General features: G+C 33.6%; 2 protein-coding genes across 4 annotated transcripts in view; one reads left to right on the plus strand and one right to left on the minus strand.

Annotated features, from left to right (window-relative positions):
- LOC135833287 (uncharacterized) overlaps positions 1-18,069 on the minus strand; it is a 263,254-nt gene that overhangs the window by 97,307 nt on the left and 147,878 nt on the right. For both annotated transcript variants that reach the window (XR_010556441.1, XM_065347006.1), the window contains exon 2: positions 14,156-14,257. Coding sequence is in view for 1 of the 2 variants with exons in the window: in XM_065347006.1 (XP_065203078.1) it covers positions 14,156-14,257 (102 nt within the window). In the remaining variant the exon portion in view is untranslated. The remainder of the gene's footprint in view (positions 1-14,155; positions 14,258-18,069) is intronic.
- LOC135833285 (transcription factor Sox-3-like) overlaps positions 1-18,069 on the plus strand; it is a 66,578-nt gene that overhangs the window by 20,214 nt on the left and 28,295 nt on the right. The gene's annotated exons all lie outside the window — the stretch shown is intronic.

Raw genomic sequence — 18,069 nt, forward strand, 5'->3', positions numbered from 1 at the left:
TGTACTAAAAACAATAAGGTAATTTAAAAAATGCAAGAAGACCTGACATACATCGAGGTTAGTTACGTAGTAGTATCTACTACCTAGTGAGTTTTTTTATTTTTTATCTAGCGATATGTGCAGTCTTTTAGCCAGAAATACAGAAAATTGTATTGAGTTGAACGAGCCACTTGAGCTGACATTGTTCGAGGAAGACAAAAATTGAAATTTTTTATGACTTTCTTGCACAAACAGGAACAACAATTTCTGAGAGGAACTGAGTTAGAGGAAAGAGGACAGAAGAGTCACGAAAGAAGAATTCTAAAATTATCAAGTTTTCATTCATTTGCAATTGTGTGCTGGAGGACGAGAAAGCCTCTTAGGTTAGAAGAAATCTAATTATGTGTACTACTTTGGTTCTCACCATTTTCATCATGGAATGCTTAGTGTTAAGCCTTCAGGTCACCTCGAAAGTTTCCAGCAAGCTTTGCATTTCCCAAGTAGTTTTTTTAGAATTCCCAAAAAATCTGATAAAATCTCAAAAATTGCTCTTGTACGGTACTGAAGTCCAGAACCAAAAATTTTCAATAAGGAATAGTCTCGTGGAGATTTTCCTGGAGGGGAAATATGAACCCTCAAAGAGGACGCATTTTCGAAAAATTCGTTGTTTTTTCACTCCAGCTCCTACCCAACCTGAGTTGGAAAGGATTGTCTAAATTCAAAATGTACTAGTACCTATTCGAGATTCCTCACACGCTCAAGTAATTTGCTGTCAAGTGCCAAAAAACCATGAATTTTAAGGATTCTATACCGAGCAGTTGAAAATTTGCAAATCATAAACGGGAAATTTAAATTATTTTGGGAATATTTGTTTCCGGAACCTTGGTGAATATTTTGGAATGAACTGGTAACAAGTTTATGACTACTCTTACCGTTGCCATTTTCGAAAACTCCAGAAATTTGTCGAGTTTTTACCAATAGGCACGTTTCTCGATTATCTGAAATTTTAGCAATGAACAAACTGAAACAGACCATTTTTTAATGATTTAGCAAAATTTTGAGTGTTTGTTGATTCATTCTAAAATCCGCAATTTACTCATCATAAAATATCTAGATAGCCAAAAAAAATTTAAAACGCCAAGCAAAATAATCTGGTCAATTTTTCGGAATTGAATTTTCAAGCATTTTTAATCTTGCACATTTAATCGAGTCAGAAACTCATTATTAGGTACGATCAAAATTTGACTCAGTATACCTAAAATTAGATAGAGATATTCATTTCAAGTGAAAAATCACCTTGAAAAAATCTCAGCCCTGGTACGGGTAGTATCTAACTATCTAAATGGAAAGAAGGTAGATTTATAGACTCTAAAAGAGGTAGAATTTTCGAAAAAATCGTGATACTTTCGCTATAGCTTTCCAACTGAATCTGTTTCGGAAAAAATGGTCCAGTCCAAAAGTTACAGAATTTGATATTCTGCGTCGACCTAGACTATCATCTTACAAATTCAACATCACTTTTAAAGGTTCCTCTGAGCGATTGAAAATTTGAAAAACGTTTCTTCCAGAATCTCATAAAATATGTACATACCTACTGTATTTCTATTTTTACAATATTTTCTTCTCATCAAAAAATACTTACCTATACCTAATTTTTTAAATTGGAGGAATATTTTGAAATGCAATGATATATAATAGTTTTTTGGCCAGTGTAGCCCATTTCAAATGTTTGAGAAAAATTGATAAGTTTTTGCTCATCCCTTAAATTTCTTGGTTTTTTTAAATTTGCATTATCGAATAACAAAAAATTGGTACAAGGGAAATATACATATGGCAGGACAGAGAAAAATGTATTGAACGACAACAAAGTTCAACGACGTAGGCTGTTTGCACGACAGCCATAAATTCACGACGATTTATAAGTGATTTGAACGACGAATTTAATATGTTTATATGAACGACAGCCAGTATAATAACAGAGATAATATTCACTTCGCACGCCGAAAAAAAAAGAATTTCCGACATTTACAATACAAAGTTGTCCAAGTATCGTATTGAATAATTGATGCGATGCATGAAGTTGTACACCATTCTCCGCAGTAATCCCAATTTCAATGTCCATGTGGACGAAATCTTATCATTGGGCACTCGAAAACAAGGGAGTACCTACTTATTCGAAGACGCATCCGATTCAGTAAACATGTATTATAGGCAAGTGTATCAGACTCAAAGTCGTCTCCACACCTGAAGAGGCCAAAGCGATTCCTCTAGGCCTAAAATGTAAAAGAGACCGGCCAAATATGGTGTCGATGACATGCCTTCATAGCTACTTCTTATGTATTTACCATCGCTGATTTTTTTTTTATTCTGTCGTTCAACTTTTTTTTTTCGTTTATAATTTTTATATGGCCTAGTATTACATTACTTCGTCGTGAAAACCACCTATTTTTGTCGTTGAAACATCCTATACTATCGTGCTGATAAATCCCTCCCATACAAAAACACACTTCTCGAGTTTCAAAAATGATATACATATTTCGATGTTTTGCCAAATTAAAGCGTAATATGTATTGGGAAAAAGCATTTTTCATAACACAAATTTCGCCTGAAAGGAACTATTTTCAAATTTTCAACTGCTCGCTAGAACTCTAAAAGTGGTCTTGGATTCAGACAGCAATGGTCTAGATCGACGCGGGATCTCAAATACCGTGTATTTTGGAAGTGCACATGCCATTTTTTTCGCAAAACAGGTTAGGTAACGACTACAGCGAAAAAATCCACAATTATTTCGAAAATTCTTCTCTTTGAGGGTTCATATATCTTTCCTCCAGGAACACTTCCGAAGCTAAAAGAATTTTTAGATGATTTTCAACTTGAAATGTACTTAGATCTTCCGCTGACTTTTCGGTAAAAATCCGCCCACAATTTTTATCGGGAAATATATAATCGAACGATAAAAAAGGGGGTTAGCACGATAACCATTTGAACGATAAAACGTGGCTTAGTAACGGTAGTTTAGGGGTTAAGCACAGCATTTTTCAAACATTGAAAAAGGTGTTAGCCCGATAATTTTCATTGATAAACACGATATTTTTCATTGACAAAAGAAAACGCTGGCACACAGTGCGACTGATTCATTTTTTAGGGTGTTAAAAATCATATTTCAGAAATGAATGCAAATTTTGACATCAATCTTTTTGGTACACGGGTATTTTGAGGCGTTGAATTCATTTTTGTCGTTATTTTGGTTCGAAACTCAAATGGGGGCCCCAGGAGTGGGTGCAAGAGGCAAATTTATGAAAAAGTCGAGTAGGGTATTGATATGTACCTTCTTTTTTTGGGCTCCAGAATTCATTTTTGACGTTATTTTGGTTCGAAACCCAAATGGGGTCCCAGAAGGGGTGGTACAAATTGAAAATTTTGGATGGAAAGAAAATCTGTGATTTTTTCAAGTCCAATTAGGCGAGAATCGGGACATTTCGGGAAAAAGTATTAGGCTCAGGTGAGAATTCACCGAATTTCAACTCTCCCTTGGCAGAAAAATCCATCCCATTGGGTCAGAAACGTAAACGAGGTCGTCCGGCGTTATCTGGTAAAGCTTTATTGAAATAGGTACCTACTAGAACACTTCATTTTTTATTCACTCGCGAAAATCGTATACTTTTTGTCGTTCATTTATCCTTATTTATCGTGGACATCACTTATTTATCGTTCATTTTGTCAAAAACTTCTCGTGGAAATTGTTTATTTTTTATTGTTCTTACTATCATATATATCGTGCATACCACCTAATGTATCGTTTGTTTTTTAAGAAATCGTGCAATACATTTTTTCATTGTGAAAAACACTTTTTTATCGTGCAATCCTCTTTTTCATCGTGAATACTTATTTATCGTGATAACCCGCTACTGTTATCGTGCTAACACCCTTTTTTAAAGTAACGATAAATTGCACCCATTTTTATCAATAAAGATATTATTGATCGAGTAACTTAATGTAGGAGTGGAATACGCTGAAGTACTTGCAATGAAACAACAAATTTGGTAGTTGCCCCGGGATTGAAATGAAAATATCTCATCATTAAAATAATACGGGCAACAGGAATTTATACCAGAAATCAATTTCAATGGTGATATTCTTAAATCTAAATTTATTGTGCTCAAATTCATTGCTCTAACGTTCGCATCAGTAACCTGTAGAAAAGAAATATTTTTAATGAGATTTTCACAAAAGTTGTGAAGGAAATTCACACAGCCTGACTAATATGTGTCTTTGGAAAGCTCATGAAGTAAGCAAACTTTTTTCTACTAAGCTTTTTTCAAGTTGGTTGAGAACTAACTCCACAAAACTGACTTGAATTTCATATGAAATTTAGATAAAAAAATTCAAGTTCCACTTTGAGAACACACGAAGCGAAGAAAAACTCTAAAAACGCGACATCACATAAGCAGCATAAAAGTTGATACCTTTTGTACGTATTTTGTATATTTTAATCAAAAAACGAGCACCTATGTCGTTTTGGTGAGGAACTCAAAAGTCCCAAAAAAAAAGTGGTACAGGCATTAAAAATGTCCAATTTTGAGGACCTTTCAGGGGTGCGGTGAACCCCCTACGTCTACGACGAGCGCCCCCCTAGTACACTTGGATGGCCCCCCTTATGTACAGACCCCCCCCCCCCCCCCCCCCGCAACAGAAAAGTAAAGTGCAAAACCAAATTTTTAGGCATGAAAAATCGAAATTATAGGGACTTTTCTGAAAATTTTTTGTGATACATGATGATTTTATGAAAAGAATGGCAAATTTATTGCTCGAGCGAAGCGAGAGCGAAAATTTTTCGAAAAAATGGGTCCCAAAAACGAAAAAACGTCCATTTTTTTCATGTTTCATTTTAAATTTTTGCTAGACTGGCTTGATGGCCTCCTTCGCCACCCCTTGGCTACGCCACTGAAAATATCATCAAAAGCCGACTGGGATCTACCATGCTCGATAATTGGCTCTCTTTGCATGGTGATTTTGTGTTTGAAAAGCGATGAGGATTTCTAACCAAGAAATAATAAAACAGCTGGCAATTTAAATCTAAGGCTTATTCGCGTATCTTGTCAAAAAAAATTATATTTATACTTCTGTGTACTTATTAAATTTTCATATTCTGATCTTTGATTTGTATAAAAAGTACCCAATAAAATTTTGAGATCGAAAAAATTCATGTCTTAAGTATGTAAAAAAATTGAGGAGGTGGGTTCTATTCCGATGGGGGGGCTTACAATTTTGGCACAAATACCAAGTACCTAAATCCAATAGTTTCAAGGAAAAGTTCCAAGTTTTGAAGTTGTCGTGTTTTTTTTACAAAAGAGAAGCTGCATAATTCAAAAAATGGAAGGGGGGTCCGTTCAGATGAATGGAGTCTCATTTTGAAATCTAAGGTTTATTCGCGTATATCTTGTTTAAAAAAATGATTACATGAATACTTCTGCATACGTGTTTAATTTTTTGTCAATTTTTTTACTTTTGGTTTTGACTTGTATGAAAAGTAATGACATTCGAGATTCAAAAAAACGTAAAAAAATTGAGTGGAGGGGGGGTCTATTCTGAATTGGAGGATCATTCTGATTAGGGGGGGCTTACACTTTTGGCACAAATATCAAATAAATTGAATAATTTTAAGGAAAAGTTCCAAGTTAAGAAGTTGAAGTTTTTTAAAGCAGCAGTTTTTTTTTTTTTTTCAAATCATTTATTATATTATCTGGCTCGCGCCAATACATATAAGTTTTCAAAAAGCAGCAGAGTGATGTAAAAAATGGTTGAGTGTGGGGTGGAAGAGGGCTATTTTGATTGGGGGGGCTCAATTTGATTGGGGGGGCTTAACATTTTTCCCTCAAGTATTAATATATCCACTGATTTTGAGTTGAAAGTTCTGAGAACTACATTTCTTAGCAAAACAATATAATTTAAAAAAAAATCGGCCCCCCTAAATCGTCAACGACGAATCGCTCGTCAAGAATACCCCATCACCGCACCCCTGGGACCTTTGAATTGGCCCAAAAATTCTCTTGAAATTTTAAACAAATCAACACTACAATAATACATACGAGTAGGTACCTAGACCTACATCTGAAAAATCATACAGCAGCTCAGATCTAATCTTTTTCAATTTTCTGGTTGTGCCCTCGTACCATAAAAAAATCAATTGTTTTCAGTGTCATGGATTTACTCGTGTATTTTTCAAAAAATAACTTTGTTCAAATGCTAGTGATAGGGTTGGTCCTTTTCAATCTACTAGCTTATTTCTACAACATGATATTTCAACCATATTTTCAAATCACTTACAGTGATCGCTGATTGCAAGAGGAGTTTTGCTTCTCACTTATCGCCCTACCACAACAAAATATAAAATCCTTGAAAAATCAGAAAGATTCATGACCCGGATTCGATTGCGAAAAATTAAAAATTGTCGTGATAAAATATTATCTCATAGAATGTCTACATAGTAACAGGAATGGCGAAGGTCGGAATGCGAACAGAAAACAGCTGAATTTGAAATTCATACCTTCGAGTAGGTTATAGTGTTATGTCTCCGTAATATATAATCGTTTCGAAAAACAGACTAACTTTTCATTAATTAGGTAGGTATAAAAATCAAATTATGAATCATGAATTATGAATTTTGAATGAGTATATTTTTAAAATGTATCTACATTAAATATTTAGGGTAATCAAGCACTAGGTGGATTGCAGAATTTTTCATTTAAATTTGCTGAGGTGGTGTTGCGGAATTAAGAAGGTAATTTTTTTCTTTTTTGGTCTTATTTAGCCACTCTGTTGCAGCCTGTTGGCTAAAGAAGGGACAGGTATAACAATGTAAAACGATACCTAATTGATAAATTAACCGAGAATCGCGCAAAACTGTATGAAATTATTCTATAAATTCCAAAAGGTAAGTTTTCTTGTTTAAACTCAAAATGTTCAGCCAACTTTAGCATATTTACCTTCCAATCTTCACAGAGCTCCACTCAGCACAAAAAAAAAACAATAAACCTCCGCTATTTACCTCTTCTTTACAATCAATTCTCCATTTTACACTCTTTTGTACAGAATCGAGGTTCTCTTGTTGAACAGCAACCCATATCTTACAAACTAATAAAATTACAACAAAACGTGAACATTTTGAGTAATAGTGCCAGGGCATATAAAACAATAAAAATTATGTAGGTACTTGTCCGACAAAGAGGATACAATAAAATTGGAAAATTAAAAGGTAACCTTAGATGCGGCAATAAATATAAACGTGTACCTGCTAATGAAACAAACTACGAAAAAGTAGCGTTTCTCACTCTCGCTTCTCGTCATTTGTATACGAGTATAAGTATTATAAACACCTGTAAGTCCAACTCTACACATTTACCTGGCTACACTTTCGATATCGTGCACCTTTCCAGCAGAGATGATCTCCACAGACAGAGGCATCGCAGAAGAGAAGAGGGAGTGGAAAAAATCGTGTATTTTCCGACTCGTGCTATAAAATATACCAGTTTACGATTATTTCCGGAACCGTAACCGCCGAATAATTTTTAATTTTCGGGTACCTATCGTGCTCTCACGTGTATCTTCGATTTAATGAATGAAGTGGGAAAAAAAATCTCTCGAAGTAATTCTTCATCATTCCGATCCAACCACAAAGCATCGCGAACAAAAAACTAATTAAAAATTATGGCGATTGCAGCGCTGCTTCAGGTGATTTTTTTTCGGTGTAAAAAGTTGCAAAATGAAGGAGGGAAAAAAATGGCAAAATATAATGGCGTGAATTGTGAATTGAATACACTTTGCTTCGTATAGGTATACAGTACACACTTTACAGAGACAAGAGAATAAATTAATTTACACAATTATGCGGTTGACGCTTGTGCCTTTTTCACCTGCTATGCAGCCTAGTCATTCAACATTCAACGAACGAAAGGGAAAACTGGCTCGAAAATTAATTTCGCCTCGAACAATTGGCGAAGAATGAAGCTTATGGGTTTGAAAAAATCATTAGTAAATTATGTATTGTTACCGCGCTATGCCAGCTGTTTGTTTACAATTCAACAAATAAGAGAAAAGAGAGAGAAAAACGCGCAAAAATTGTTTCATTCAATTTAACGAACATATACCTCTACCCAGCCAGAGAGAGACTTGCCTCAACGTATAGGTACAATAACGAGTTCTCGCAATTTAATACCCATACATTTTGTTTAGTCGAATAGCAGAATGCACAGCATATACGTATATTCGAGAAATATGCTTTTTAAGAAAAATATTGAAACGTACGAGTGAAAATTACATTAACAAAAAACACGTGTTGTTAAGTAAATTACGCAATTTTGTGTACACTGCAGACAGGTAGAGCAGACAAACGATGAAATGTGGCTGAAATGTAGAGTCGTAATTTTTCACTTGGGGTTCTCTGTCTCTCTCCTCTCTGTTTTGACTCTCTGTCTGGCGTATAAATGAAGGCTAATCGTTTAATCAAAACACAATATAAGTGAACGGTAAACCAACTGCGAGTGAAACAGTGTTTGCTTCAGGTGTTTTTAAGCAGAACGAAGGTGCGGTGAAATATTGGAAATTTTACCGAGGTAATGAATAAAAGTTCAAGGTTCCAGATGGTAGAAGACTTTGGAAAATTTATGGGTTGAAAAGTTTCAAAACCCATTGCAGATTTTGGCATTCATGTTTTGTTTTGGAGAAAAGGACGATTCAATAATCAAATTGTTCGAATGACATTACTCAGCAAGACATGAAATATTTAAAGAGTCAACTAGCAGTAACTTCTGGAACTGAAGAGAATTTTTCGAAAGTTTTCAGAAGTCCGTAAAACCATTAGAAAGCCATTTATTTTTTAAAAGTTGGACATAATTTCACCAAGTCATTGATTTTTTGACGAATTACGTAATAAGTAGGTACTGATTACTTTTGAAAAATCAATAAATTGCTTAGTCAAACTTTCAAAAATAATTTTCGACATTCTGTCAGACTTTTGAAAACTTTAAAAAATGATATTTCATCGCAAGGGCGCGAGCCGGGGGTTGGGTGGTCGCGGCCCAGGGGGCTCCTAACAATTAGAAGAAAAGAATATTCTGATTTCATCTTCAATTTGAAGTAAGTAATTAGGTACTGATTTTTTGAGCTCTCTTACCCTGAAGTTGCTTGATTTTATGAGAAAATAACTCATCTTTTGTTGATTCTGCTTTGTATTCCAAAAACGATATTCCGGGAGGCTCCTCGCCTTAAAAATATGAAAAAATCCCTTTAATAAAAAAAAATACCTATATATTTCTGCGTCAACATGCTTTCAAACAATCTCTCTTTCGAAAAAAAACTTTCCCCAGTACACCGAAGATTCTTCTGCAGGTATTAAAGCTGAAAGAAATTAAAAAATCAAAAATTTTAGTAAGGAAATATTTTTAAAAATTTTTCATTCCTGGCCATAATCTTCCTAAATAATCCCAGTTTCAAGAAAAAACCTTGCTCAGCCCATCGAACAATACAGATGCCCTTGTATTATAAATCCCCCCCCCCATTTTTTACCTTTTTCCAATTTTTTCCAAAGCTGCGGGGGTTTTTACGAAGAGACCAACATTGTTTTTATAGGAGACCAAGGAAGGTTCTGTCTTGAAAAGAGGATTATTCGAAGAATTCTGATAAAAATAAGAATTTTCAATTTTTTTTCAACTTCGGCACCTTCTATAACAAGGGACCAAAATAGCTTGGGGACCAGTGAGAAATTTTTTCTCGGAAAGTGGTTCTTCGTGAGTAAAGAGATCTGAGTACAAAATTAATCTACAGGGTGTGCAAAAATATCGAGTACCCTCAAGAAAAATTTTTTGTCAAATGCTTTCGATTGGTCACAACGAATGATAATAATGATAGCACATGATTGGTTGTTTTAGACTGAGGTGATAAAATTCCCCAAATCATATGCATCTATTTCACGTTTCCAACCTTCATTTTCAACAAAAAACTTTCTTTGGGGTATTCGATACTTCTGTGCAGCCTGTACGAGTACTTCTGTTTCTATAGAAATATCATACACTTCGGAATCCTGAACTCGTTTGTGACAAAAGCAAGCAAAAGGTCACTTAAGAAGCTTCTAATACGTTTTTCTAGCTTAATAAAATCTAAAAGCATAAAAATATTTCACCTTGAAGCATTCTTGATAAAGAGTAGCACTCGATAGGTGTCTTTTTAACCCTTTTATCAACCATTTCATGTTGGGGAAATTTAGTTTTCGGGAGGGGGGGGGTGATAAAAGATCCCCAAATTCTGCTTCCCTTTTAAAAATAAAATTCATAGTTTTCGAAGTCGAAGCAAGTGAACTTTTTTTTTTAATACCATCGCGTTCATTTCTGTTCCTAACCTAAAAAGGTTATTTACAAGTTCTTTGATTTTTTAAAAACTTAGATAAGCGACAACAATAAGGGTTAATACTGCTCATAGTGAACTGAAATTCTCTGCGATTTATTGTCCTCCAAGACAGACCATCAAACAAGAAGCTTTTGCGCAAATTCCAACCTCCCTTGGAAATAAATTCATTGCTGGAGGAGATTTCCATGCAAAACACGTACAATGGAGCTCTCTTAAAACCAATACCACAGGAAGAGAATTGCAGAAAGCGATTGATACCTGCAACTGCTCATCAATATCTAAGTAGGGCGAATCCCCCCCCCACCCCACCCCTTGACTGAAATTTTGAAACTAACCAGTGGACGTTGGTTATGGTTCTTACGCTCCTAAAACCACCGATGAAATTTTCAGAATGACTTTTCTGTATCAAGTTTCTATTTCTGGCAGCTTTCAAACAAATTTTTTTACACTTGCAGGAATTCTAGACACTGTCACGAGTCATGTACACAAATTTTTTGAAAATTTTTCGCATTTATCTCCTTGATGAAAATTGAAATGGGTATTTTTTAGTGACTTCCTTCAGAAAGGCTATCACGAAAAAAATATACAGGTATTTTTTCAGAATAAATTTTTAAACAGGTGCTTTACCTTTAAAAATGCAAAAAACTGATTTTTTCATGTTTTTCTAGTCACCAATTAATTTTAGACGATTTTTTTTCTCGCAAAAATACGATGACCAACGTAACGTAACACCAACCATTGATCTGAATTTGGATAACCAAATTCGTAAGGAAGTAATTTTTTTTAGTGTTTTATAATTTTTATTTAAAAAATTGAATCCCATCATTTTTGAAAAACCTGACCTCCTTTTGAAGCAAAAATTTTAGCTCTTCAACTGACCAAAAAAAAGTTTCTGCGTCATAATTCTTCTAATTAATAGTTGGCTTCCAAAAAAAACATTCTTAGTCTACAATTAATAGTATTGGTCTTCCTAACGCTCAAAGTTGGAAAATATGTACAAAAAAAAGAAAAAATTGGTGCATAAGAAAAAAAAAATGGGAAAAATTTCTTGTTCCAGACCAAAACTTTTCTAAAGAAGCCTCTTCTCCTCTTTTGTCTTTCTTCGTAGTTTTGAGAATTGGATACAGAAGAAACATTGCACCGAAAACTATAAGTTTTTCCTGGGCAGGGGGTCATTTAGAGAAATTCAGACACACAAAGCTCAAAGCTTCATTTCGTCAACAGAAATTTATTGATTCCAAGTAGGTTTTTGCTTTTTGCTTTGCTTTATTTGTCACTGAGTTGATTTGCATTTTATAAAATAATGTGCTCTGGTTGATTTCAATTTAAAATCTAGGTATAACAGTCTTTTCCCTGCAGATGATCACTTAGTTAGGCCTTCCTATACTTATCCTTCAAAATCGACTCCTTGAATCAGCTGCGATCTCCTTATTCTAGTCGGTCTGAGGCATCAAGCAGACCTTCACTTTTCTCAACCCTCTTGGAATGATTTTCAGAAAGCACTTGAGAATCATCTGAAATCTCCAAAACGACAAGAAAAAAAGTTATAGGTCGATGGATTACTCTGCCATTCTCCAAAATTCTCTCCCATGTTCTTCCAGTGAGCCGAATTTCAACTCAAACTCACGCTATAACGTTCAATTTCGAGACTTCAAAGCAAATTGAAGAAATTACACAATTTTTTGAACTAAAATTTACCTATTTTGAAAAATTCATCAAAAATAAGAAAATGTTTGAATCATTCAAATGATCCCTCGAACCCATAGAACTCAAAAAGACGAACAAAAAATGTCAATATGACCAATTGCCTGTCTTCAAAATTGAAGGGGCCTCGAAATTTGGAAATTTTGAGTCAGGTTTGTCCCATCAATTTTGAAGACAGGCAATTGGTCATATTAATATTTCTGTTCGTCCACTCGAGTACTATGGGTTAGGAGCATCATTTGAATGATTCAAACAAATTTCTTATTTTTGATGAATTTTTCAAAATTATTGGTAAATTTCCGGTTTTGCGGAGCACGTAGTGCCTTCATTTTACAAGATAGGCAACTTATCATAATAACGTTTTTTGTTCGTCTACTCGAGTTGCATTATTGATTACCCTAATAGCCACATTTCATTCAACACCCTGTAGCGAAACATATTTCACTTTTTTTGGCACTTCCACCGGCACTAAAAATACATAAGTCCACCTCAGAAGTATAGAGTTATTGCAGATTACTTCTCCATCAACACCCTAAGACAGTTCACTCGTATCAAAAAAATAAACTAAATACAGAAAAGAATCTCAGCGAGAAAAACATACACGATGCTTAATCTTTGTATCCTTTCACATCAGCAGCTCTCACAAACCAGCTTTTATTTTCACTTTAAAAGCTACACACATGGAAATACACGTACAAGCAGGAACACGGTGAAATTCACACCGTGTTCGTATGTACTTCGTATACCCACGAGGAAATCTCCAGTTTGCAAAAGTTGTTTGATAAAACGATAAAGAGCTTATTTCGTATTCCAACATATGTAACGTAATAAACATTGAATAGACCTTTTAGTTCTCTAATACGATTATAATTGCCTCATGCAATACGTAGAATAAGTAGCAATCTACTCGTAAAAGAGAGAAGAGAATGACAAAAAGAGAAAGAGATAATGAGTAATAAACACATCGTCGTCAATGAGCATAGTGTTCGCGAACGACGAAGCCAATAGCGGTATTATAAACAAGAAATTATCCCTCTTTATATACGGCGTACAATTATCTACACCATACACATAAACAACCCTGCTGCTCCTCCTCTTCCTCTCAACTATTCTGCTGTAACACTTCTGCAGGCTATTGTATTTTTGAGGACGAAAAAACCGCTTCGTAGTGTTTTTCCCATTGTATCGATGTAATATGTTGTGGCCTAGCTTAATTCTCTTATTATTATTCAAAAAAAGAGGGCGAGTATAAGTATCCATCTATATCTAGAGGGGCATAGGGCCAAAAAGGCCAATCATGACAAACCCGTATATAGGTAATACAATTACGTGGTCGAGAATCGTTTTCAATTCGAAGCTAAAAGTAAAAACACAAATGTAGGAAAAAAAATTTTCATAAGTTTTAATTTTGACGCGTCAACAATGGTCATTCGAATTTTATCGTTTTACACGGTTTTAAAGTAGGTACCCATGAAAGGAGGCAAATAGTTTATGAATGACCTTTGTATACTCGACGGGTAGTGGTACGGTGTTTATAGCTGTGGAAAAGGGTAGACCCTACCGAAACGTGGTGCGTTACACCTGGTAAATTACCTCCTGCTGAACACGACGGGGTGTTTTTTTCTTCTTTTTGTAGTTGCCAGTATATCGCGCACACGGCGGCAGTGATTCTCAATTGTTTTGAATGAGGAGCCCATACGATGAAATGGCAGACTCGCGCCGGTTTATAAAAGGAATTCCTATACCGTGTGTATCCGGTGCATAAATGAAGTAGCGAAAGTGTTGTATCTTAATTAAAATCTTAAACATTCGATAATGAAAATTAATCGTCGTCGATAGTTTTTAACCATCGTTGCTCTGCAGGGATCGAGTAGCTGTACGAGTAGTTATAATAAATGTAGATTTGCTTGAGATAAACGAGCGTTAATGAGATGAGCGGTTCCAAGAATCGATCGTGTAGTAATGACACCTTTTTTCAAATTACGAGGTAGAAATATAGGTAGGTATTGTTATAGAATTATATGCATCTGAGAAAAAAAATTAACGAAGAGAAAAAGAAAAAATTACTCACCATTTTTCTGATTCTGAGTTCCGAAAAACATACGAAATTCTATGTGACAATCTGCAACCACGACTGATTTACCGGATGTCCCAGGAGAATATGAATAATGACCTGGAATTTTCAAAATAAATAATATGTATTCAAGTTGGCAACACTTATCTATACTTACATAATTTTTCTTTTTCAAAAAGAAAAAATTATTATTATGATCACTGATTTTGTAATTTTACCATTTGCAACATCCTGATTTCTGGATGTAAGATGAGAATAATCTGGATTATTTTTTCATGACATGAAAAATTGATTTTTGTAACATGATCGTGAATAATCCAGTTCTCTGCATCGAAGTTTTTTTTCCTTTTAAAAATTCTACCATGGTGAATTGAGGATTGTAATTTTCATAAAAATAAGCACCAGCCCATTAATGAAGCTTGCCCACGTGATGCCAGAACTCAAATCTCCCAGTAGCTATACATAGGTACTACTGATTGCAAAAAGGTTTTCTGTTTTTTTTTTTTTTTTTTTTTTCAATAACTTATTGATTGCTTTAAAAAAAATTTCTACAACGTTTCAGCTTCCTATTTTTCATTTCATTTTATGATTGAAAAAAAATGTTTGAATTTTACTCCAGCGCTACAACAAAATTGAATTCAAAAAATTGATTGAAATTTTTTTTTAAATTAGAATTTCACACGTTTGTATTTTTTGTTTGATTATCGTTTTTCACTGGGAAAAAAATTCATTTGATTAAGTACATGCTGTACTTCATCAATGCATTTAAATATGATTAAAACATTACAAAAACATAATTTCAATTCACATGTTTTATGCTCAAATTGACTTTTAATGCTGAGAATTTAAGACGTCACTTCAAAAAAGACATATGTACTTAAGTGGGAAAGTTGTGTTTTGAGAAAAAGCGTTTTTGAAAGTTCGAGTGCTTGCCAAGTATACATAAGTTCATATCTGACCTAGATGATGATTTTATCGTATTTTCCCACTATTCCACTATACGAAGTGCTATGAACTATCGCTCTGAAACATACTGTGAATTGGTGGTGAGCGATCAAACATTGAAAATTATATGCCCTTTTTGAAGTGAAAAATTGGCCAATTTTTTTTCTCGGTCTAAATGGTAGGAAAAATGTTTTTGAACAAAATTTTGGATTCCAACTTGGTAAATAATGGATGACAACACAAAACCGACCATGAGTAACTCAAAATCTCTGAAAAAAGATCGTCATGTTAGGAAAAGACAACTTTTTTTTTTCTTTTTTATTAGAATGCGAATCATACAACATCTTCAACGAAAAAATACGCTAATGATAATAAAAGTGAAAAGATACGAATTAATAATAATATGGATTCGTAGAAAACTTAATGTAAGTAATTTTTCAAGTTGATTTTTCAAGTTCCTGAAAATCGGACTTGAAATCAAGAAGTTCACTTTACCATCAGAAATTTATGATTTTTTTTTCAGTTTTTAATGTCAAGAATTCGTTGAAATTTACTCAGAATTCTCAAAAATTAGACAAAAAATTGTGTTAATCAGATTAAGGTACTTGAGTATTTTAAATTGATCAAATTTTTTTGTTTTTGAAAATCTGACATAAATTGCAGAATTTATCGAAAATCTCTATAAATTGGAAACTTTTTCAGTTTTTGAAAGCCAGACACAATAATGAAACTCATAATGTCAAAAATTCATCAACACTTTTTTTCAAGTAGCTACTTGAAAGCCACAGTAAAATATTGAAAAATTAAATTGGAAATTGATCGCAAATATTTTCATGTTTTTAAAAGTCAGATAAGAAAAAATTCATCATTTTCTCCCAACTCTTCAATAGTCGCCAGTCGGCGTCTAAGAAATTTTGAACCACCTTCGGCCCAAAAAACATATCAATTTTGAAAAAAATTATAAAATAATAAAATGAGTAGGTAGCATTTAATTGCGATACAGCGTTTTTATGCAAAAACCCTTGAACAAAAAAAATATAATAACAAAAGTAAGTAATTACTTTATTTTTTCAATTTTCAAGTTTTCATTCCATTCAATTAATTCAGTAGAAGAATTTAGACTTGGATATGTTTTTAGGATCGTGGATCTATCCAAAATTTTCACGACCGTAATCCATATATTGCGCTGAACTTTAAGATGCTGACTTTTGAAAATTCGGAAAAAATCATAACTAGTTTCTGATTTATGGCTTATGTCAGACTCTGACTTTTGAAAACATGGGTAAAAAATTGATCAATTTCTAATGCATATAATTATCTATCAAGTACGAGTAGATATACTATAGTTATTTAAATGTTTTAAAATATTTCATCTGATTAATTGGACAATAGGTATTGGTACACTACCGAACTAACCGATAACTTTTCTATTTACATTAGTTATATACTGCTGATTGCAAAAGGGTTTTCTATTTTTAGGGTTACAAGAAAATTAAATTCAAAAATTGATTTGAAATTTTTTAAAATCTGAATTTTTCACGTTTGTATTTTTTGGTTGATTATCGTTTTTTATCCGGAAAGAAAATTCATTTGATTTCATATGCTGTACTTCATCAATGCATTTAAACATACTCAAAACATTTCCAACACATAATTTCAATTCAATCCTGCATTTGGTATTAACCCTATGAAGATTCTCTAGGTTTTCATCATTTCAAACTTGGAAGATCTTTTGGATTAAAAGGCAAATTATGAGAGATTTTTTTAAAAAACTGGCACCCTCCAATTCGATCAAGATCAAGTTCTAAAACCCCCAAAACCAAACTTCTATGATGCTAATGTTATTTTAAAACTTTTGACGAATTTTCAAAACATTGGAATATTTATGAAATAAAATGAATAAATGTGTAAAATTGCTCAATTCATCCATCCCCCCCCCCCATCAAAACCACCAAATTTAGGGCATTCTGGAGCCATCAGTGAGATTTTAAAATCAGCTGTGTAGGAAAAGCCCAAAATGAGCATCAACCTCAAGATAGAGGCACCAAAAACTTCATTTTATGCTCTTCCTGAGCAATTTTAAATTCGTGTAAGTAATTATGAAAACTCACTGAAGGCTTCAGAATTGGCCATTTGATTGCTCATATCACCAGACAAATTTTTTGTATTCTTTTCCCATAAATTTTTCAATACCTGTCCCTCCAAAAAGGAAAACTCCAATACTCTAAAATACAGCATTTTACTCATGGGTGCCGAGAACGTTGCACCACAGGTACACTTAGTACTACATACGTAGAACCCGTAATCGTATTAATGCCATATTATCGCATAAGAAGGTCACTCAGAAAAATTTAGCTCAGAGTTGCTCTTCGAGAGTAAATATGGGTCCTCAAAGAGAACGTATTTTTGAAAAACTCGTGATTGTTTCCTTCTAACCCTTACTCAAGCTGTTTTGGAAAAAATGGCCCAGTTCCAAAAGATAATAAGTATTCGAAATTTTGTGTCGATCTGGACCATAGACATTAAAATCTATAAGCACTTTTAGGGTTCTGCCGAGCAATTGAAAATTTTCAAATCTATTTTTGGATAAATTCGTATTTTGATAATTTATTCTTCGCATACATTTTGCATTAATTATGCCAAGACATTAAAATGTATTTTTCCTGAAACCGGGGAAATATTTTGAAATACAGTGAAGCCAATTTTTTGGTTATAGGTACTTAATGCCAATTTCAAAAAATATGTATAAAAAAATTGATAGCCTAGATAATCAACTATTTTTCTCATGTTTTTTTGAAGTTGGCGATGTATACTTGATGATCAAAAAATTTGCTCCACATTCATTGCAAAAAAAGATTTCCTCATTTTTAGAAATTCGATGTTTTGGCATACTTAATGTATGTACTTACCTACATTTATATAATATTGAAGAATAAAATATTTTTGAAACACAAATTCACCCTAAA

The sequence above is a fragment of the Planococcus citri genome, chromosome 1, assembly GCF_950023065.1.
Source record: "Planococcus citri chromosome 1, ihPlaCitr1.1, whole genome shotgun sequence".
In the NCBI taxonomy this organism is placed as follows: domain Eukaryota; kingdom Metazoa; phylum Arthropoda; class Insecta; order Hemiptera; family Pseudococcidae; genus Planococcus; species Planococcus citri.